Source organism: Artibeus jamaicensis, unplaced genomic scaffold, assembly GCF_021234435.1.
Source record: "Artibeus jamaicensis isolate MK-2021 breed Jamaican fruit bat unplaced genomic scaffold, CSHL_Jam_final scaffold_1964, whole genome shotgun sequence".
NCBI lineage: Eukaryota > Metazoa > Chordata > Mammalia > Chiroptera > Phyllostomidae > Artibeus > Artibeus jamaicensis.
In genome coordinates this window covers 53,301,301-53,325,007 of record NW_026522030.1, presented here as the reverse complement: position 1 = coordinate 53,325,007, position 23,707 = coordinate 53,301,301, and the positions used below count along the sequence as shown (strand labels likewise).

The window sequence follows — 23,707 nt, the reverse complement described above, 5'->3', positions numbered from 1 at the left end:
TCATATAAATGGAATGTGTCAAGGTGGTCAGGGGTGGGGTACCACAGTTACCCGGCCCTGAGGGAGATGTGCTTATGAGCATATCATTTACATACCACACCAGCCCAGCTAGAGACACACCAGTTCATTTTCCTATTATATTGGATGTGGATTTTTTGTTTCACATTGTCTTTTAAAAATACTTTGGAGAAAAATTTATTGTGTGCTAAAAATCAGTATCTGTAGAAGAAACAAAATTAGCTAGGAGGTTTGGCCATAGCCACCACCCAGAGTCTAGTGCTTATCAGTTAGGTAGAGCCTTTGACAAAGTAACATACAATTAAAGTGCCACTGGAAAGTAGTGACCTGCTTCTAGAATATTTAAAAGATTAGCCTTTTTAAAAAATAAAAGTTAAAATGTATTTCATGTATTGAAGTACAGTTCAAGGGGCCCAATTCATGAAAAGCAAAATTTCTGAGAAAAACAAGTGGCTTACTTTATACAACTCAAAACATGTTTTGAAGAAAAATCTATCTTTTTAAAGATTTCCCCTCCTGAAGTACCTCTTCCCCACTCCCATTTACCTTGTTCTGTGGAAATGGTTTGTGATCACCAAATTCTTTTCAGTTCTGAGTTACTGTCCATAGTCCCAGAATATGGCAGACAAGATAGCTATAGTGCAAATAACAAAATACAATACTATGCCCAAACTTTTCTTCCCCGAGTTTGTAATGTTCATTCTTTTACTTTTAAAATAGTGCTCTAGTGATAATGAGGTTAATGCATTGGATTTTTTAAACAAAAAATAAAAGACTCATGAAAACCTGCTAAAATATTTATGAAAATGGAATGTTTGAAGACAAGCCAAAATTTAAGCGTATTTGCATGAACTCCTATCACAGTTTTAGTTGGTTTGCTGAAAACATTGTTAAGTCATAACACTGGAATGAATGACTGTAGGACCAGAAGTCTACAAAACTGAAAGCTCGGTGCTTTCCTCTACAGCACTGCATTTTTGTGTCTTGATGCATAAGCAGGTCCTGTTGAGAAGGTGGTTTGTCTAAGGGAAAGACACTTGTTGATAAGGGAGTATAGTATTTCGATCTTCATTTTTATTCTAAGGATTGGGAGTAGGGCGAGTGACCAGCCTTACAGGAATTTAGACCAGTATATTCTAAGTGGGAAAATAATACTGATATTCTCCCATGTATGTTCAGTCACACAAGAGATGGCACACCTCACAAGACAGGTGACACATTTCATTGGGCTGAAATATCACATCACACCTAATCGTTTTAATTCTGGATATTGTCACACATGATCAATGAAGAAAAACAAGTTGAAAAAATACAAAGAAAGATTTTAGATTTTCACTTAAAATTTTGCTCTTCAGGAATGGTCAAATGCTTCGATCCCATGTTAAAAACTTAACAAAAACTCTGATACTTTAATGTTGAATTTTTTTCTTAAGAAAAAAGATGTTCTTCTCTGTTGAATCTATGACTTTAATTAATATGCAATGAAAGTATATTTACCACCTAATAATTAGAAATAGTGATTCCTTTTGGGCACCATCCTCTTGCTAAGTCATAGCAGATTGGACTCGAACATAATTTTATTCCTGTTCCAGCACTTTATCATCATTTCATCAACTAATTTGACCTATAATTTCATCTTCTTATTCACAGAGCCTCTTGAATCACATTTCTGATCTACCCGTAAGACTACCTTTCCCTTTCTCTGAACTTTTACTGTGCTAATCACAAGAACCCCAGGACTTTCGTGTCCCTGCTTTTTCCTCTGCAATGAAGCTAAGGCATTTTTCTTACTTTTCTTTGAGCCAACAGACCTTCCAAAACAGAAACCATCCTTTGCCTTTAATCCTGTTGTCCTCGGGCCCATTCCTTTCCCTTCCCCAGAGTCTTGATTCATCCATCCTTGACTGCACAGTGTCTTCCTTGTGCAAATAAAGCATTAGAAGGGATTTTGACTGAGGGCTGAAGTGTGCAGAGCTACAGGGCTTCTAGGATGCCTGTGATAAAACTAACAGAATAACCTTTTCCCTTCTGTTTATAAAAACAGCCTTTTGTCTTCGGGCTTAGAACACCTTATAAGAGTGGTACACAGGTCTCCTTGGGCTTCTTCCAAGGTGCTTATACACGAGGGAGCTGCATTTTTGTCTCTAGATAGGCATGTTAGTAAGAGGAAAGTAGAAAGATGTTAAATACTATATTTGAGATTTGGCAGCTAGTTAACAGAGATTCCCAGACCTTTGCTATGGTCTTTCTAGATTTTATAAGATCAAATTGAAGGCTTTTTGATTAGCAAGAATATTCTTTGTCTGAAGTCAGCAAAAAGGGAGAAAAGAGAGAGAATGGGACACACATGTCTGAGGATTCTAAGTGTCCTTCTTTACACAGTTGTGAATGAATATGAGCTTAAGAAATTCAAAAGCAAAGAGGACCATTCACGTTAATGATGAAGAGCAAGCTAATACACACAAAGCCCAATTCATTCAGTCAGTAGGTGGCTGTAAAAATAACGTAAATTATTTTCTCTCTAAAGAACTATGATACTAAAAGGTAATTGAGTGTGTACTGATAACATTATGTAGGGTTACTCCTGAAAATCTCTGAACACCCTTCCTTCCTTTTTGTTTATCCCATGATTTTTGTGCTATGAAGATACTGTTCTGTCAGGGAATAGGAAATTGGCCCTCAGGTTTTTTTGTTTGTTTGGTTGTTTGTTTTAATTTTTACTGATTTTTAAGAGAGTGAGACAGACAGACCTCGATTTGTTTTTCCACTTGAACATTCATTGGTTGTTTCTTGGATCTGCCCTGACCGAGGATAGAACTTGCAACCTTGGTGTTCAGGTTAATGCTCCAACCAACTGAGCTACCCAGCCAGGATGGGCCTCAGTTTTGAGGTATTCACATGAGATACTCCCTGGGAAGAAGAAATTATAAATAATGGGCCTAGAACCTACAGTCTTTCTAAGGGAAATTTTCTTGAAGTGTGTGTCATATAATTAGCTGGGTCTACTTTGCTTTTGGTCATATTCTCACCCTTGGTCTTGAATTTTGATCCCCAGAAGGGCTGAGTAGCTATAGATCACCTGTACTGAAGGTAACCCCATTTATAAAGTACATTTGCTTTTTATTCATAAAATAGATACCCTCTGTTCCCTACTTCCCTAAAATTTCTTATTATTTGCTAATATGGTAAAGCCTATTTACATCTGCTTTAGAGATTGGCAATTTTAAAACTCCCTCAACAAAAGTGAAAACTTTCTGTACAGAAACTTGGTGATCTACATTGAAAAAGTATGTGTCTCTTTGTTTTTCATTTTATATGATTTCTACCATTTTTGCTCCTCTCTTTCTTTGAAAATAGTAGCCACTAATTGCCAAAGTTTGTCTTCAATTTTATCATAAAAGTAAATGTATTTGTTTGATCTTCAAGGTGTAGGAAAGGTGATTCAACTCCATGAATAAATTTAAAAACAAAATAATATTTGCTTTGGATGAGTTATAAATAAATATGAGGCAACCATTTGGTACCAAGTGTGAGCCTTCTCTTTGACTGCTAGTTAAACCCGTCCAGATTTAAACACGTAAACTTCTTGATTTGTAGAGAGTAAGACATCTGTATTTGGTTTATTAAAACCTGCTGATGTCTCCAGAACTAAATTTGTTCATGTATAGGCCTCTGGGTAGCTGTAGCTAAAAAAGCAAAGATGTATAGTTTTTGCTTGTCTGGTTACCTGACTTCCAGCCCTGTACAGGTGTGCAGGAATAAATTAACATGAGCTACCTCTGATGAGCCACTGCATGCATTAACAACAGAGGTGAAGATGTGAAAGCATGCTACCTGCCTCCTGTTATCACCTTCTCAGCAGCAGCATCGATTTTTCCCATCATTATCCATGTTAGGAAACTTATAGAGAACTTTTCTAAGAGATTTTCAATAATTACACATGATTTCAGTAGGCAATACCTCCATGAGCCACTTAGCACCAATTCAGGATAACTATTAGTATATTTGCCCTAATATAATTAGCTATCAAATACAGTATGTTAATCCTCTCTAAGGTATCAGCCATTTATTTCATTTCCTATGTGTTTTTCAATCAAATTGCAATTCTCCTTTTCCAAAATTATTTTATGAAGTGGAGTTGTACAGGTCCTCTGATTCCTAAATGTTAAGGAAGAGATTTTTTTCCTGTGTTACTCTATTTGATTTCACAATAAAGCCAACAGATCAATAGGTCTTTTGTACTTATCTCCATTACTTTCCATCAAAGGCAAGCAAACAAAATAAATCCCCCTTCTGAGTAATTGCTCTCGTTGTGCCCTCCTCAAGTGAAACTTTGGTAGTAAGATAAACTTCAGTGTCATTCCTGTCTCTGGGGTTCTTTTTATACACTAGGAGGAAAGCAATGAGCAAGACAGTCTCCTGGTATCATAAGGAGAGACTCTGTCAAGCCTGAAGTGAGCCTCCTATCTTCCTAATGACCTCCTGCTGGCCCAGCTGGATGTAAGACAAGCTCATTTAAGCCTCTGCTGACCTTTCACTCCTCCACCCCAAGAACTACACCAGTCACTTCCACCAAACCGCCCACCAAATAGACAACAAAGCTTAATGGCAGGAAAGTGACTTCCTTTTTCATGGTACAAAGAGATTTTTTTACAAATTTCTATTGATGGGAGTTACATTTAATTTCTTGTGGCTACATAACTTCCATTGCACAAACATAATGCTTCTATGTGCTCCTTATCCTTACCTTCCCTCGAAAGGAACAAGCTACTTACTCTTGCAGCATTATCTTGAAAATTCAGGCAAAAACAGCACTGAGAGCAGAATGTACATACTGAATGCACAAGCAGTGTTTTTCATGATGACACCACTTTGAAAGGGTTGTCGTCACCTTGATTTCTTCCTCTCTTGGGTCCACCACCATCTATCTGACCCTCTGATAGACTTTATTGATGTGAATCGTTCTCATAAATAATTATTCATTTGAGATATTCATTTTTGTAGGTAATCTTTTCTTTAAAAAAAATATAGGCCATTTCCCACCAGGAAGCAGGCTCTAAGACTACACATGTATTAACATTCATTTGTATCAAACCTGCTAAGAATGGTTTTTTCATAAGTGAAAGGCTTCTACTAGCTCTCTCTCGCTGTAAATGATCATTTGTTTGCTAAGAAGAAGGGAGACTTTTCTTTGTTAAAATTTCATAGTGAAGGTTGAGCTATATAACATTGCTTCTTTTAAAAAATCCTTCTCACAAATAATTTAATGTTTTTGTAAGACTCCCACAAACTTCAAATAAATGAATGTGGCAGAGTATGAAAGGAGTTTACACTTGCCAAAAAATTACAATGTCATAAAAAAGGGATTTGGTAACTTTGATTCTTGAGTGATAAGGTGGGGGGGCGGGCACATGCATGTGAGATAAACAGGCAGAGGAAGGAGAAGGAAAGAATACTTTTTAGGAAAGGTCAATTTTTCTTTAGTTATTTAACATAAAACTATACTTTTTTAAAAAAATACCTAGATTTTATGTCCTAATGCAAGCTGCTTGAATTAAAACAAGAGTTGTAAATTCCTGGTAAAAAGCTGTTATGCCTGAAGTGTTAGTGATCGTAACTCTAGTACTTTATGGAGTTTATTAGTTCTTTTATTAACTAGGAGGAAAAATGTTACCCAGTTCTGGTTTATTCCTTTTCTTGCTTGCTCTAATTATTTTGACTTTACCTTACAAAGTGAAAAAAAGCCAAGTTTTGCTCACTGAAAATATGCAAGTGATTCTCAATTTTTCTGTTGAATATATCAATCTGAATTATTACCAGCTATTCAAAAATTATGCTAATGTTCTAATCTAAGTACATCCACAAAATGTGTATGTGTGTTTATACATAAACACCCTCATAAATTAGAATATCAAAAGACAAATCATCTTTAATTGCTAGAACAGACATTTTTATCCTGGAATGTAATGTATGAAGTTATATTACCACATCGATGGGAAATAAGATTTTGTGACTAAAAGAAGACAGATTTGGGCAATGAGGACAACAGACCCTCAGAAGGAAGCCTCTTTGGTCTGATGGCCAGCCAAGGGGAGCTGCTCTAACTCTGCTGCCTGTTTAGTCCGTCCGCTCGTCACTGCGGGGGCACTGGTGGGTCAGTTCGCTCACTAGTAATTGTGTTTTACAGACTTCTAAAGCAATTGGCTCAGTCAGTCCCAATTCAATAAAAGTGGAGAGCAAGAGAGAGAGCACTTTTGTTCTATTTTTTACTTGAAATTATTTCATTCAGCAGTCTGTCTTTTTTATTACCGGGACTTGACATTAGCACTCCAAGCTATATTAGCATCCATTTCAGCAGTTCAGTAATGGTATTAAAAAAACACTTAACTTCAACGGTGAATGGTTGTATGACAGTACCATAAAAAATCCACATTAAAAAAAACTCATGTATTTGTCCCAGCAAATTATTTTTCACTTGTTTAACCACTTCAAAACTATGTTCTCATGGTGGGCATTCACGGGGACATTCTTGTTTTCAGAAGCAGCCAGTGGGGGTGCTCTGTTGATTAGGGGATTAAGGAAAGAGGAAAGGGAAATCCAGTGGGAAGAGGGTAGGTAAAGATGCTGTTTACCCCGTGGTTAGATTACCTTCCATTCATCAGCAAAGATGGAATTGGCAACCTCCGAGCACCCAAGGTGAAATTCTTGGATCCTCATGCATGGCTGGGATTTGATTTTGAACCCAACCCTCTCCAAACTTGGGAGCAAAGCCTAACTACTTTGGCACTGCAGTGAGCTCATAAATGACTACATTAGGTTCTAAATTTTGATTAAACATTCAGTAATTAATCAATGGTAGACGTGAAGCAGTTGGCAAGGTCCAGAGCTGCAAAATGTTTAAGACATAAAACATTACGAAGTAATTAGAATATTCTCCTTCAAGAGAAGGATTGCCTTCAATAAAGAGGTAAATGATAGCATCCTGTTTATTGTGTAGGCAGCCAGAGCAATATGATAAACTGCTGGAGATACACATATCAGTAATCATCCGCATTATTAGTGCCATTAATCATAATTCCAAAAATATGACAGCAGCAGCCAACTTTTTGACCAATTTTGCTTCTGCCTGTTGGCCATTATGACTTAGCTAATAGACCGCAGAGCTCCTGTGCGTGGCAGTTTGCATTGAGAATGGAAGGTTAATTATATTTGAGCTGCTGATTTCTTCTCTCCTTGGAAAAGGCTTAGCACTTTGACAATCCCCGGAGCTCACTGTTGTTAAACCAGTAAAAGTACTTTATTGAAATTTTCTTTGTTGGTCAGGAATGAGGAGATGTTTCAAATGAGATATAAGAGCTAGTCTGGGATAGCAGCTAATGTTTCTTACTCCAGAGTGATCCTTGAGCAGCAAGATGAACTCAGTGGTTTCTTTAGATCACTTTGTGCTCTCATTTCTCTTCTGCACACAGGTAAACATTTCAGCACTTCATAGTGATACACTAGGAAATCCCACAAGGCTAGTGGTAGTCTCAATATGTTTATGTGTAGGACTAAGAAGTTACAGGGGGAATGGTTAAGAATATTAGGAGAAACAAGTACCTCTTTAATACAAAATTCTGCTTCTTCAGCTATGCTAACAAAAATGAAAAGTAAAACAAACTTTACAAAAATCAGCTGAATGTTTCTAAAAATTCTAAGTGTTTAGTAACATAGGTGCATTGCTGGTTGGTTAACTGGAGTTTCTGTGTCTCAGCTGGCGATTTTAACATCATTTTAATCAAAGACATAAATTAAGATTTTTGTGCATTCTTCTTATTTATATACCTTAAGTGGTTTCATTTTCAACATAGAATTCATTCTAGATAAGGCCATGACTAAATAATAATGTTGCCTACAAAATTCTGTCTCCTCTCTTGAACTCATACATTTCTAAAATTATCTTTTTAAAAGATCATAGCTTGACCACTTAATAAAGTAAAACGTCTTGACTATTTTTAGCAAATATTTCCTTTGAAAAAGATCTCAGAAAGAAATTCATGATCCATGTTGTACACATTAGAAAAGAAAGCCTAATTTTAAAATGGCAGAAAATTTTGAAAATCAAGAGAAACATGTATCCATTCCTATTATTTTGGGAATGTGTCTTCTAAACTATGGAAGTCAGACTAAATCAAGGGATGGAAGACTTGAGCGTTAGTTCATCCAGAGCAAATATGAAATTCAAAATAATTTACCTCAGATTTATATAAATCCTTAAAAGATGCCAGCGTCCTTGACTTGGCTCAATCTTAGCAATGGTAATAGTAAACGGAATACCATATGAAGTGTCTGATGGAGAAGATTTCCAAATGCTGGGAAAACATGGTTCTGTTCTCGGGGCAGCACTCAGGGCCTCACGCCACAGTGCAACAGGTACCTATTGAACAGTCAGCACCTTTGAGAAGCCTTCATGTGGCAGGTACAGCTCAAAAGTAAAATGGTTGGGGAACAGGGCCATTGGATATTAATAGTGCACTTAACCTGAACATTCAGCATACACATTTTCCACCTACCAGTCTGCTGTCTCAAATGCCATCACAGCATTAACATTTTTTATGCATTCCACAGCAATGACAAATTGTTTTCTAACTGTAGCACCAGATTTAGTATGCAAAAGACACGTTTGCCTCTGCCAACAAATCAATAATTCTCACTAGCATCTTCAGAGTTACAACATTTATAAAGTTGCAAAGTGGAGTAAACAAACCATCTGTTTGGCTTTTCCATATGTGTCATACTTTCTTATTAGCATATTACGATTCATTTAGTAAACAAATTTGGTGATTTCATTCATGTCAAAGTTAGGTCGGAAACTTGAAGATGATTAACATTCCTGGGGCAGGCACATTAATACATTGCTTCCTGGGCAAAGTTAAATGGCTTCTCAGGAGAATCGCCCCTTGTTGACAAGATGAGACTGTCAATTTTGTTTGCCTGCCACATTAGGGGCCGTAAGGGGATGGCAGGTTCTGAGAGAGGGGAGTCATGTAGGCAGCATAATTCACTGCGAATTGAGAAAAGAAGTCTAATTCTGATAAATGGTCGACCCCAACACATCCTGTGTGTTATTACAACAGACGTGCCATATCTGTGCGGTAAATTAGCTAAACCCCTAAAGAATTTGGTGGAAGCTTATCTTCAAGTGAATAATTTGAATGTAGTGGGAACTGTCTGCGTGACCAGTATGGATGATTTGTTTTATATTGAAAAGGATTGAAGTGACTGAATTTCATACTTTTAATTTTCCAGAATTTGCTTAGCTTTTAAATCTTGCATTTAACATATATTTCTTTACTTTTTTGTATTTTTTAATGTTGTTTACTAGAATTTCCCATTGAATTTTTTCCTGAGCTAGCAGTCGTTTTCAGATCTTCTGGAGAGAATTTTTAAACAACAGCTTATAGAACAACTAGTTTCTGCAGAAATGCATGCTATCAAAAATGGAATTTAGTTCACAGGACTGTAAGCATCCTATTATTTATAAATGGTAATATAAAAATTTTTGAGCAGTTAAGGACAACACATAGTGTTATATCAAACCATAGATGAGAATTAAGTGGGGCACAAATTTTAATTTTTCTTCTGTCAGTCTGGATAGTATTGTTAACTCAGTGTCCCATAATACACTCAAACCTGGTATCTAGATTTCCCAAAATTAGATATAAATTTACCTCTCTATCCCCATGCACATATATACATACATACATACATACACACAGTGTGTGTGTCTATGTATGTGTGTATGTGTGGTATCTGCCATCTAAATACACTGAGATGGTTCTGGACAATATAGTGTAAGTGTGCATGTGTGTGTGTGTCCAGTGGCAGAGGTAAGGAAGAAAATACAGGCAAAACTAATCCAAAATGGAACCTTAATTCCATTGTAACTGGATGTATTGTAATTAATTATCGAGTATTTTGTTTCAATTCACTGAGTTTAGAATGGCTCAAAACTGATGAATAATTAAGAGGTAGATGTTGGATTTCTCATGTAGCCTAGAGCTTGACTCATTATTTAGTTTCCAATAAGTTTAGTATTAATATCCAGTGGCCCCTATTTCCTAACTGTTTTACTTTTCAGTTGTACCTGACACATCACAGTTTCTCACAGGTGCTGACTATTCAGACTGTAAAATTCTGGTTTTCTCATTTGGGCATGAGACTCTTAATTTTTTAATTTTTATTATTATTTTCTTATCCTCTCCCAAGAACCTGCTCTTGATCTTAGAGGGGGAACGAGGGAGGGTCTGAGGGGGAGAGAACATCCCCTGCCTGCCCGCCGTCCTCCTGCCGTCTTACAGGCCTCTTCTCCACGTGTCCTACAGTCAGCAGGCAGGAGTCCTTCCATGTCTCTTCCATCTCCCTTTTCTACCTCTTCAATTTCCCGATCCAAATGAACTTGTAAATTGCTGTTCACCATAGGCCTTTGTATCTCTTCGTGAGGACAGTATTTTATGACAGTTAATGGTTTGCACTGGCCGATTCCACTGTCTGACAATAGGGCTTTGTTCAATCAAGTGCTGCCTTTTGTCCATTCTGTGAAAGCTGAACCTACCTTCTTGAGGGGCAAAATCAGTACTCTTTAAGAATTTAAAGTCTTTCTCCTTCCCCTGCTCTGCTTTTCCTCTTATTACCCCAGTAGTACTGTGTGAGTTTGTTAGAAAATCTCAAAAGCTCACAATCATGAGAAAAAAACAGCAGGTTTTCTATAGCCCATTCTTCCCATCTTCATTTCTAGTGTTTTGCATATGGTATTTAGGGGGATTATTAAACAAAAATGAAATAGATTAAGAAATGAACATAAAAAAATCAATTCTTTTGAACTGTGGTTGCATAATGGAAATCGACTACCATGAATGAACCTGTGTACTGAAGTTATGAACAGCAGAGCTAATGCACTGCCATGAGTTCATCTTTATTATTGCATTACACCTGAATCAATTGATAAAGTAGGGTTTTTTTTTAAGCAAAGGATGGCACTTAATTGAATAAAAGTCAATGTAATTATATTAGCAGAGGCCAACAGTACTGCTGACAGCGGAAAAGGGACACTGTTGGACAGAGTGCCAGAGCTGGTCTACACATTTCTGCACATCGTTTGGTTGACAGATATTGAGGGCTGGTACATCATCTAATTAGATTACAGATTTCTATTGCTGTAAGTGAGAAATGAAGAGAAACATCTCTTCCTGGTAACATATCGCTGGATATGTGTAATTTCACAAGTCATTTTGGGAAAGATGTGTCCATCTGGGTGATCAGTGTGTCCTTTTGTCAATGTTAATTTATTCTTCTTATTCAGTGTGTCTTTATGTGCCTGTTGTGTATCTGGCTGCTATTTTCTCATCAGTGAATCTAGGAAGTGGTAACTGCAGATGTGTGAGAAGCAACACAGAGTTCTAGATTACAGTCAATCACAAAATGTGTGCTTGTGAAATTAAGAAAGTGGGGAGGGTGTTAAAAATAATGAACAGAGAGGGGGCAGGATTTCCTGAGCTGCTTATGGCTGGCAGATTGTTTTATCAACAGAGTAATAATACAGAGTGTAACTGTGTTTCTACATTCTTATAATAACTCTGGTGGTGTCATACCCACATGTCAGGGTAAAGATTTCCCAGTAGGCATTTCCTGCACTCGGCTTAGCAACCTGCCCTTGGAGTTATCTGCCATCTGACCCCAAGGAAATGGGGAGACTGTCAGAGCAGGGACTGTGGGGACAACTTCTCTTTATCATTCACATATCTGTGCACTGCATGCATCTGTGTAGAACTCATTTATGGATGATGCTGATGCTGTGAATTTGCTTTATCTTAATTTGATTTATGATTTTTGGATTATGCAGCTGATCTGAAAATCATCAAGACAGCATATGAGATGATCGCTTATGACAGAAAATGATTTTGTGATCAGAACGTTTTAAATCCCTATTTTATTGTTGAAGTTTTTAAAAAAAAAAAACAGATGTCTAGAATGTGAATTTGTTTTCTCTCTCTCTCTCTCTCTCTCTTTCTTTTTCTCTCTCTCTGTCTCTCATTCTTGCTTTCTTTTGTGATCGATTTAGCAAAAGATTAGAAAGCTGATCTTATTATCACAAGGTAAGCTCAGCCTTCCTAAGTGCAGTGTGGAGAGGGCTGTGCCCCTCTTCCCCTTAAAACCAGAGTGCTGTATATATTGTCTCGTGTGGGGAGGCAGAGAAGTCTTTCTCCCCTTCCTTGTCTCTGAGGCACATACCTCTCAGCCACCTCTCAGAAGTGTTAGCCACATTTGTCACCAAACGGAGTGACTGGTTTTGCTTCCATACTTTATAATCAAGAGGTCTGTCGAACTTTATAATGGCTATTACAGATAATTTCTATTATCATGGTTACTTCTCCAAGATGTAGCGCTTCTGCCATTATTGAGAAGCTTTTATATATCTGTAATTTATACAGGTTTATTTTTTGGAAGGGTAGCCTTCAAAGGGTACTTTTCAAGCATATGAGCCTTTGCAGGTGGAGAGAGGTATATGCCCAAGGGCACTTTAAGGATAAATGGGGGAGTGTAAATACAAAGGCGCTGTTTTCAGACATAACAACATATCAGGCCTTGTAAATCATGACATCCCTATGGATGCTCTGGGACAAATCCTTATTTTTTTTTTACACAAGCAAAAGCCCTTAGTGAGTGGAGTAAAAGTTTTGCTTGTCTAAGAAGTATGGGTTCCGGTCGTTAAAATACAGAAATAGTATGTTGTGATTGTGCTTGATTTTTTTTGTATTTATTGTGATTCTTTTTTTCTTTCTGTCCCGTTGGGTTTTCTGTTGCTTAATGTGATTTTTTTAAAGGGTGGGTGGGTTTTAGGGTTTTTTTTTTAAACAGTATCTGTTTTTCAATTTCTGTGTTAAAGAATTAAATTTTAAAAGTTGAATTGCTTAATGAAAATGTAGCAGCTCCTGAAAATAATTGTGTTTTACTATTTGATTTAGCCGAAATCCCAGATCATTCTGAAAAAAAGGATTTATGCCAAAGAGTCTATAACCCTATTTCAAATTGCTCATCTACTAAGCTAAATTTTTTCTACCTAGAACTTGAAGTATAGGAAGATGAGGAGCAAGATTTCATTATTTTTGAAGTTAAACCTAAATTATCTAGATCATTTGCTATTATTTGTACCTCTAAATAAGTAAAGTGTTTGCTGTAGATAACAAAGTTTTTTAGGTAAATGCAAATTACTCTGTTTAGACAACCAGAAAGTTCCCATTCTTTTATCCTACTTAATATATATTTTTTAAATCTCTGCTATGAGAATGTCTGTAGCCGATGCTGCTTCATGGCAAAATTAACAGAACAATCATTGAGAAAAAGGTGCATGGGTTTGCATTCATCCGACCATTGAAGAATTTTACTCTTATAAAAATTATGTTAATGAAAAGCTCCCCTTATTGCATTTCCCACTACCACTTAGTCCCAAATCCTGAGGATGTAGGGAAATGTTTGCTTTTATAATGGTGCAATTAGCAATGAATGTGCTTATTTGATGCCTAGTGAAAGCTGAATCAATTTTAAAATGCTCTCCTTTTTCTCGCCCCTCCCCACTCCCTACACACCGACCCTCCCCCCTTCCCTCTTGATTTCCTAGACACAGTGCCAACATAAATCTGCATCGTAAACTGTTGACCAAAGAACTCGATGACATGGGCCTGGACTCATCGTCACAGCCCTCCCTTAGCAAGGACCTCCGGGATGAATTTTTGATGAAGATCTATGGAGCCCACCACCCCATGGGGCTCGACGTCAGGGAAGACGCCTCCTCTCCCGCAGGGACGGAAGACTCCCACCTGAACGGGTATGGGAGAGGCGTGGCGGAGGACTACATGGTCCTTGACCTGAGCACCACCTCCAGCCTCCAGTCCAGCAGCAGCATCCATTCCTCCAGAGAATCCGACGCAGGCAGTGATGAGGGGATTCTCCTTGACGACATTGACGGGGCGAGTGACAGTGGGGAGTCGGCGCACAAGGCCGAGGCCCCCACCCTGCCTGGCAGCCTAGGGGCTGAAGTTTCAGGATCTCTGATGTTCAACAGTTTGTCCGGGAGCAATGGTGGGATTATGTGCAACATTTGCCACAAAATGTACAGCAACAAGGGGACCCTGAGAGTGCACTACAAAACTGTGCATTTGCGAGAAATGCACAAGTGCAAAGTCCCTGGTTGCAATATGATGTTTTCCTCTGTGCGAAGCCGAAATCGGCACAGTCAGAACCCTAATCTCCATAAAAACATTCCCTTCACTTCAGTAGATTAGTCTCAGAACGGACACTACAAATGCCAGCTCTCACCAGATGGCCTACATGTTTGAACTGCCATAGTCAGTGTGTGCTTGTGTATTTGAGTGTGTGTGTGTGTGTGTGTGTGTATACACATGTATGCCTCTCCATTCACACACACACACCTATTTTCTTTTCTTTAGATATAAAAAGATAAACACTAAGTGCTTTTGAACTTTTTTTCCTTTATAGTTTTGGAAAAGGCGGGAGGGATCTTTCATTCAGGGGTGAAAACTAAGTACCCTTTAAATACAAATACACACACACTCACATAAAGCGTGCAAGTAGCCCAAATTTTGACAATAATAATTCTTGGTCCTCTCCAAAGAGACAGTTTGTTGTACCCATGACCGTTGCCTGCAAATAAAATAAAAGGGAAAAAAAGAAAAAAAGAAACAAAAAAGGAACTTCTGAATAGTTGTCTTTTGTGAATTTGAAGGTTTTGAGAGAATCTTCAACTAAAGCATGGCAGATTCACCTGTAAATATTTAGCCTTGAGAGGCCAATGATGTAAAACAGTTGTATTGATGTTGTTTAACTCTTTTGTTTAATTTTTACAGTTACATCCCGCTGTTAGATATGCAGGAAAAAAATAGTTTGCTGGCTAGCTCTATTCATTTATGTTAGCATTAATGCACATTTAAAAAAAAAACAAAAAAACATGGTGTTGTTTTTACTACCTGCTAGATGTAGTGATGAAGAGGTGCTGGCATGCTTTTCAGCACGGATCTGATTTGTTTAAATGTCCTGTACGTACATAAATCCAGTCATGCACTTTTTTTCATACACTACAAGGGGATGTGTAATATCCATGCTTCTTTTCTTATCCTTAAACTATTGCCATACTTCAAATAAGTGTCTTTTTAAAAAAAAATTCACTTGTATAAAAATGGTCTGGTCAGTATAGGGCACAAATGCCAAACAAAAGTATTAGTGTTAACACAAAACTGCCAACTTTGCACAAGTTTCCAGAAAAGAAAATACAATTAGTCACTCAACATAACCACAGGCCAATTTGTCGGCCACCAGAAAACCGCTTAAAAAAAAACACTTGGTGATTCTTTCAAGTGCCGAATGTTATTAGAATCAACATTGCATCCTTCTTGCTTATATGTTAAGTTACATGAAAGGAAAACAAAATTATGTGGTGTGAAACAGCTAAGGCATTTATTCTTTAGAGGCTGGATAATATTTCAGGATACAAAAGCCCGAATTACTCACTATGGAACAAAGCTGAATACAGTAAACGGGTTGAACACATTTCCAAGGACCTAACCCTTATCCTTTAAAAAGAAAAAAAGTCCGAACTGGGCTGGTCTGTTGTATGACTGTCTAATTCGATGCAGGTTCTTCAGTAGCGGTGTGATTCAGCCCATTTGATAGACAAAATTGAAAGACATTTAACAGCAACCATACTTTGAACCGTTGAAAACATGTGCTGAACTTGAATTGAGCAACACTCCTTTCTGAAAAGCCAGAAGAACAGGGTTTTTAAAACAGGATCTCTCACTGTTTAGCATTCTGCACTTCCCCCACACGATTTGTCAGAAAAAAAAATGAAAGCAAGCCTAAAACCAGGCAATGGAGAGTGAGGAGGGGGGGCGGGGAGATGATTCTCCAAAGCTTTTTTGTTTTGTTTTGTTTTGTTTTGTTTCCGATGTTTACACATGTTGCCTGAGCTGGTTAACCACATCGGCAGCCTCAGCTACCACAACATACTGACTAAATGATGATATTTACTCAAGTTCAGTCTGCAGCCAAAACCATTAGGGTGTGCATTGCAGACTATGTTGTGTTGTTTTGTTTTTGTTTTTGTTTTTTTTAAGTGAAGGGGGAGAGATAAAGGAGTATGTTGTCAAACAGTACACAATAATTTCAAGAGAATGTATTTCTTTTCTGCATTTAATGGCCTCAAACATTTCTCATTAGTCTAAAAGTTAGAAATACCCTCCTTTGTTTTAACTTTTCATGTCATTTCCATTTTTCATATGTTTTGTAATTACTTTTTCTATGTTCACATCAGCATTCACTTTCGTTAAATTTGCCAAAGGAAACTGTTAATACGTTTCTGTTGTTATTATTCCTATAGGATTTATTGTACCTCACAGTATTTATTGTTTCCAAAAAGAAGCATCAATAGATGAGAATTCAGTATTTTTATTTGTGAAAAGTTCAGAAACAATAGATTCTTAAAGATAAGCTAGATGTGTCTATGAGCTTTATCTTTTCATCTCCTTCAGAGAATGCTATGTGGTTCATTTAATTCGTCACCTGTTCTACCGTGAGGAAAGACCAAAATTACTTGCAGTACAAAAGAAACCTTATTAAACACTATGTCTCTTAAATGACACATGTTTACGGTAAAAAGCTGAGGAATTAGTAATAACCATTTTTGTTTTCTTGTACCTTTGAATTTCCCAAAGTCTTAATTACTTTATTTTCTTGTTGTGTTAAATTGAATAGACAGATGTTTTCTTTTGTTTTATACCATATAAGACTCTGTACAGTATGTTTGTGAAAGATTGAACTAGAATAATGAAAGTTTGTTTGCAAACATTTTGGTCCTCTTAGCATTCTCTCTCTGTTGCGCTGTTGCCCCATTTATCAGATGGTTCAGTTCAAAAAGAGTGGGGAAAATATTGTATCCCAACAAAAGAGTATAGAAACACTAGTTTTTGGAGTCTGCTTAAGGGAGAATTATACCCAGTTTTATGAAATAAGACACTTTTATTTTAGCAACTTTTTAAAGTCACACTCTTGGTTGAGATATTTGAACTCATCTTGTACAAAATCAATGTTTAGTCTGTTTAATTTAATGTCAACTAAAAGGTCAGATAGCCCTGGTGAGTGGATTACATAGCTGTCGGCAGGTCCCATCAGCAGATGAACCAGGCTTCGAACTAATGTTTGTTACTTGCCACAAACCGGGCTACTGTGGATAGCCAGTTACACAACCAGAAGCAGTGAGATTCTCAAAGTAGTATCTTTCTTGCTCGGAAACATAAAAGTGTAAGTGCATTTTGTCAGAAAAATGACAATGAATCCTGGAAACTCACCCTGTTTAAGTATCTCCTGTCCTATTTGCTACTATTCCTGTGCCTCCAACGCCTAAATGTGATGGTGGCCTTCTGAATGGGTGAATATTTTCCAGTGCAAAACCGATTTGCTTAAAAGGGGCAGGGGGTGTGGATAGAAGTGGTCCATAACAGGTACAGCTGTGAAATGTACACCGCCTTTAGCCCCAAAGTGCTGCTTGTCTTGGGTGTGTGCCTGAGTGCAGTGTGGAAACTACAAGTCTAGTTGAGATGGTGATCCCAAGGTTTGTTTGCAAACAGGAAGCAATAAGAGACCAGCATTTCCATCACGAGCCCTTCCTCTTCGCTCATTCCTACACATTTGTTTTCTCACACGGATTCCTATCGTGAGATAGTTTCTCTCTGGCTGCATCTATTCTATACTGGCTGAAAATTAATGGTAATGCTGACTTTCATCTAAGCGGCTTTCCCCCATTTCATTGATTTTAACCAGAATTTTGTCCCAGGTACAAAGTTAGGTAGTGTTAGTAATGTGCATGTTTAGTAGGCAATGTTGAAACTTACCGATTTGATCATTTCATTTTAAACTGTTTTTGTGAATATCAGAAAAGCTCCTGCTGCTGTAGGGAGTATGTGCATGCTGTGGAGGGTGTGGCAAAGAACAGGAAAACAAGTAGTAACAAATTTGATTCCTAAAATGTGATCAGGAGCTTGACACTCCCGGTCCTGCTATTAATTGTACTGAAATAATTCAACCCAGTGTAACACATTTCAGGTCTTGGTCCAGCCACCCAGTTCAGCCTCATGCCTTTTAAAGGTTAAGAGGTGTTAATATTTTCCTTCTCAATATGATAAACATCGTTTTTGAAAAATGTTTTTAGCACAAGGGCACCAGTGTCTTTGCAGTGTGTGACTGCTTTTCTTGGGAATTTCCGGGCCATTTCAGTGGCAGGAGGAAGGTGCTCAACTGGTTAACAGCCCCATGAGTGTAGCCACTGCTCTTGGAAAAAGGGGAAAAAAGCTTTGACTGTATCAAGAATGGGCTGTTCCAGAGATATTCTCCTCATTTTACTCAGGAGCAACCATGCGTTAGGTTCTCACCAGATAAGACAACTGTGATCTTTCGTTCCGTGTTCTGTGTACACACCCCAGATGCGTGCCAAGCAGACGAGAATGGGGGCCCTTGGCAATGAGAACATAAAGAAGCCAGTAACCAGATGGAGGTGGACATGCTGCTGACTACTAACAGTTGACCTGAGCAGCCCTAACTTGTACTTGGTCTGTTAGTGTTGAGTTAGATTGACTAACAGAGTAAATAAAATTCAACTGTAAAAAGATACCCTACATCTGCTATCATGAACAAATCACCCAGAAAAAAACTTACATTCTTTCTATTGACACATTACTTTTCTCAAGAACTTCTTTTTTAAATTATGATTAACAAACTTCATTTTTAAAGAATCACTTATATTCCCCCCAAGTTCGGAATGTTAATATAAAAGAATTTAGTTTTTCTCTCTCATTTTTTGTTTTTTAATGGGGTAGGGGGGAATCAACAAGTTAGGAGGACAACAAGAGGCAGGTGCCAGAGAGACTGGAGGGCATCACAGCTTTCCAAAAAGCCCAGGGAGTAAGGCATACTCAGTAGAGGACCGATGCCTGCCCTGTTTGAAAGTAGCTACAAAAGAAAAGAGTTGATGCACTAGAAGTGCATGCAAGAGAAAAGTCTGGCATGACCCTGCCCAGCAGTGGGTGAGACCATTGAGATGGAGTTCCCTGTTCAGCTCCCTGTGACAGGCACAGCACTGAACCCCTGTCTGAGGACGGAGGACAGCAAGGACAGCTGCGTGGAATAGCTCAAGTGCCTTAGGGTCAGGAGAATCAACAAGGCGTTTGTGTGGGGGTCAGGTAGCAAAAAGATGTGATGGGTTAACCTAGGTTATAGCAGAGGCTGGTGGTCTGACCTAGCTCTAACTGGGACGAGTTGAATAGCAGTGAGGGGTGGCCGGCATGGATCTGTTCTTTTTCATCCTCGTTTTTGCCTGCCCCGGTAGCTATGGTTGTAATGCTACTCAGCTAAAGTTCTCTTGATCAAAACGTGTGCTCGTTTACCTTCCTACAAAGCATCCCCAAGTAACTTCTCTGTTTCCACATCTTCCCTCAAAGCTAAACTGTGTGCTATCGTCTTGTTTATGTCAGTAAGAAGGCCTCATCTGATCTGTCCCAGACTCATTTCCATATTTTCTATAGTTGGAGGGTTGCTCGCTGTAAATGGTAATTTTCAATTAGTATTATGTAAATGCAGCTGTAAAAGTGAGTAGTGAATTAATTTATCATCACTGTTGCCCAGACACCCATTCATCCTTCTGTCCTGTCATCCTTACTGCCCTCACATCTTGCACAAAATGATGTTTGCGGTCATTTGGCAATAGCTGGACATCAGTACTGTCTTTTGGCATTTGTTGAAAAATCCAAGTGCCTAATAGCAGGAAGTTTAAAAATAAGCATTTTTACAAGTACACTGAATTGGATCAGCATTATTGTTCACTGTAGTGCTGTATGTATTTTTGGAGCAACATACTATCGTCATAAAACTATCTTTATTCTTCTTCTCTAAAGTGTTGTTGTAAATTCATTTGACCTTAACTGCAAAAAAAAAAATCTTTTTTCTATAGAGTATCAAGACAAGGTTCAGTTTGTAACAAATAATGGACCATTACAAAAGAGGGAAGGGAAAAGCCTGGGCTGAGCAGCGAGAAGCTTCAGTTCAATTTCACCTCATATCTTTCTAATAACTTACTTGTCACTTTATTACCTTCCAGTAATGTGAACGCTGCTGACAAGACTGTCACACTAACAGCAGACAACACCCTCTCTGCCTCAGCCCCAGCTCTCCTGGCTACTTATTGCCCTGGCCCTGAAGGGACACAAACTAATAGTGTGCTTTCCAGTTCAGCACTTGGCCATCAAATATAAAGGGATGCGTAATTGCCTGTTTATCCCTTGTGAAGGGGAAATTGAGTACAAGGGCTAGGCTTTCCCACTGAGCTCCCTGCGGTACGAACATTCACAGTCTCCCCCCCGACCCTACTTCCACTTCTCCCTCCCCTCCCGCCACTTAGGCTCAGGCACACACACCTAGGAAACTGCATCTTTGGTAAGCCCAGGCTGCCTCTAGATGTCCTCTCCAACTATTAAGTGGACGGTAACAAGATGACTTCTAAAATAAAGGGTCAGTAGAGAGATGCTGGCTCTGACAGCATCTCAGCGTCTTTGGAGCTTAAGTAATTGCACGCCTGTCCTTCCGGGGAGAACTGGGTGTGGCCCTCGAATTAAAGTAAAACTTCCCACAAACCACCGGCACACACAGCATTACATTGCCCCATAATCTGCAAGGACAAATGAAAATATACTTCCCCTTCGAAAAGTTGACGTTGTAAACAAATTGTTGTATAGGGTGGTTAAAAAAAAAGGTGTTGTTTTAGCTCTGGCAACCAACCATCGTTCTAGGCGAGAACATGTGTCTCTCAGAGGAGCACCCACTCCAACCTCCGTTTGGTTCAACTGCACTGACGGTGTGACGGGAAGGGCGTGGGGATCTCGACTTTAATCTCTAAAACGGAGACTACCTACACGTAAAAGTTAAACTCTCCACTTTGGGAGGATTTTTGTTGAGTACAAGTAGAGTGACTTGATTTACTCTAAAACCAAGTGACGAGGGGACGCAGGCACAGAGGAAGAACGTGTGGAAGTGTGATGTTCCAAAACACTCTGAGCCCACACAACGTGGAGGGACCGCGTTGGCTGCAATTTCTGTGTATGTTGACAACTGCTTGCATGAGGGTTGGAAAGTGGCTAGTTGGTGACGAAATGAAGTGCACGGTCTATTTGTGAGTCCTCTGCCTGGAGCTCAGGGACTCCATCTTCCCACTGTCCCCACCGCAGGCCAGATAGATGCTGTTGGATAGATGCTGTTGGCCGGGGCCAAATACATTCTCAACCAAGTAAGATGTGTGGGTGTCGCTTTTTGATGTGGACTCATGGAAAGAGAGAACAGTAGATTTAGAGATAGACAATGTAACAGGTCTCATTTGACAAACCTGTGCTAAGTAATTTCATTAACCAGTCTGAGCACTGGGGAGAAAAGCACTTTGAGCAAGGATTCTTGGAGACAGGAAAAGCACTTAACCTGATGTTTTTTAAGTTCCTCTTATACGTATATATTACAATCATTTCTCAAATATCACATTAGAAACTTCAATTAAAAACTCAGTTGCCAAAATTGCACACATTTTGCTAATGTTATTATTAGCATTTCTTCCTTTAAAGAACAGGGATGCTTAAGGACATTTCTAATTTTTTAATGCTTTTTTTTAGCTTCATTTTTAAAAGAATCTTTGAAGAGAAGGAAGAACAGAAAAGGGTATTTTAACAAAAATGGAGAGACATAGTATAAAAATATATTTCTTGAAGAGAAAAGAGTATCTAAGTGCTATACCAAGACTTTATATGGCTTCCTGTTGCCAAATATAATGTTGAAATAATGCACAACTAAGATGGCAAATCAAGCCATTATTAACCGGCTCTGTCCGCTCCTATGAGGGAATGCAAGGACTGAGAGGTGACTAGGGAGCCCCTGAGGGTGTGAGAGAGCTGCACTCATCTGGCCCTGAAACTGTTCCCCAAAAGACAGGGAGGGACCCCTGCACCCTTGCAGTCCCCCCTGCAACACAAGCTGACCGGCACTGTTTCTGTGGGAGCCTCGCTACCTGCCTTTTCCATGCCAGGAACACGGCGTCTCCCGCCCGCGAGAAGCATTGATTCATGAGGTATGATGTTCTTGAACTCCCAATGTGCTGAGTTAATAGGTTCACTTGAGATGTATAAACCAAGGTTGATTGTTTACTTTTTTTCATCTAGTACTCAATTTGAAGCGTTTTTGCATGTCTTTGTACAGAGTAATCCATTCCTCTCATTGCCTATCTTAATCTCCCTTGACTTTTCCATTATCTTCCCACTCCCTCCCTTTGCTCTTCTGATCTCACCCACCCCCTTAAAAAAAAGAAGAAGAAAACCCTCTTTTCTGAAGCAAGAAGGTAGAACACGCCTTCATCCTGACTTTGATCGCTTTGGAAACATTTGTGTGTTCTGCCCTGTCTAGGGTTTACATAACGTGAATTAAGTGAATGAGATGTTCTAGTATTATATATTAACCTCATATGACTATAGAAGATTTATAATATATGGTGCACTTGCTTTCCTGTGCAAACTTTGGTTCAGCTGCACTGCAGAGAACCTTACCATCTCCCTACCGATGCCAGTCTGAAGCGTGCAGGAGAGCTAAAAGTGGGTACATGGAGGTCAGAGGCGGGGAGCAAGGTGGGGAAACCAGGAGAAGGCTTTCTCCCAGGCCACCTGGGCCTTTTCTCAAAGGTGGAGGTGAGCTGGGGCTCTGGGGAAGAAAGTGCTGTGTTCTCTACTGCTGTTCTCGAGCAACTCCGTTCAGAACTGGCGCGATCCATCACACAGCTGGGAGGACGCAGAATTTTCATCTCCGCCCCAACCCCCCTGGTATGTCTCAGTTACAAAAACATTCAGTCCAACCTGCATATTTAACAGCAAAAGTAGCCAAAGGGAATTGAAATATCTTGAGGAAAAGGAATTTTCACCAAGATATGTCCTCTCCCTCCCCCAGAGTCTGGGGGCTTCTGCTTTTCCGTTTGTGTTGTTCTCATCTGCATCACACCAGTCTCTTCTGCTAAGCCTGTCACGGAACCGAAGTCTGGACTGCAAAAGGCAGCTGCACCGAGGGGTGGGCACAGCTCACACTGCCCTGATCTCATCATTGTGACGTTGGTAGCTTCCTAAATACTGTATGTACCTTGAACAAGGGTTTTTGTTTTGTTTCTATTAGTAGCCTAAGGGAATTAAAAGTTTTTATTTGCTATTCCTTTGTTGTATTTTCTGTACTATAACTGTCTACAGTATGTCTTTTGCATAAAATGCATAAGGGTTTGGGGATGTAAATGGAATTTTATTCATATTTTGTCCAAATACCTCTTGTAATTTGTATCAAAATTCTTGTACAATTTTTATATTAAAGATTTATCAGTCACTGATTTTTTCTTACCTTCTTGATTTGAAGAAACCTCAACAAACCCCAATAGACCTTTACGAAATACACCTGGTAGCACATCAGCTCACATTGTAATTCCCCCTGTTTAAGCACACTTGCTGGATAACTGAGAGTCGCTCCCCTATTTGGACTACATCCTGCTTTACATAATACACTTCTTAGGAAGATCGAACTC

At 38.8% G+C, this 23,707-nt stretch overlaps 1 protein-coding gene across 7 annotated transcripts in view; it reads left to right on the top strand.

The window, feature by feature from the left end:
- Positions 1–23,409, top strand: part of BNC2 (basonuclin 2) — a 426,491-nt gene extending 403,082 nt beyond the window's left edge. For all 7 annotated transcript variants that reach the window (XM_037132061.2, XM_037132060.2, XM_037132056.2 and 4 more), the window contains one exon: positions 13,676–23,409. In XM_037132061.2, the coding sequence (XP_036987956.2) occupies positions 13,676–14,339 (664 nt within the window). In that variant the 3' untranslated portion in view covers positions 14,340–23,409. The remainder of the gene's footprint in view (positions 1–13,675) is intronic.
- The last annotated feature ends 298 nt before the right edge of the window (positions 23,410–23,707 follow it).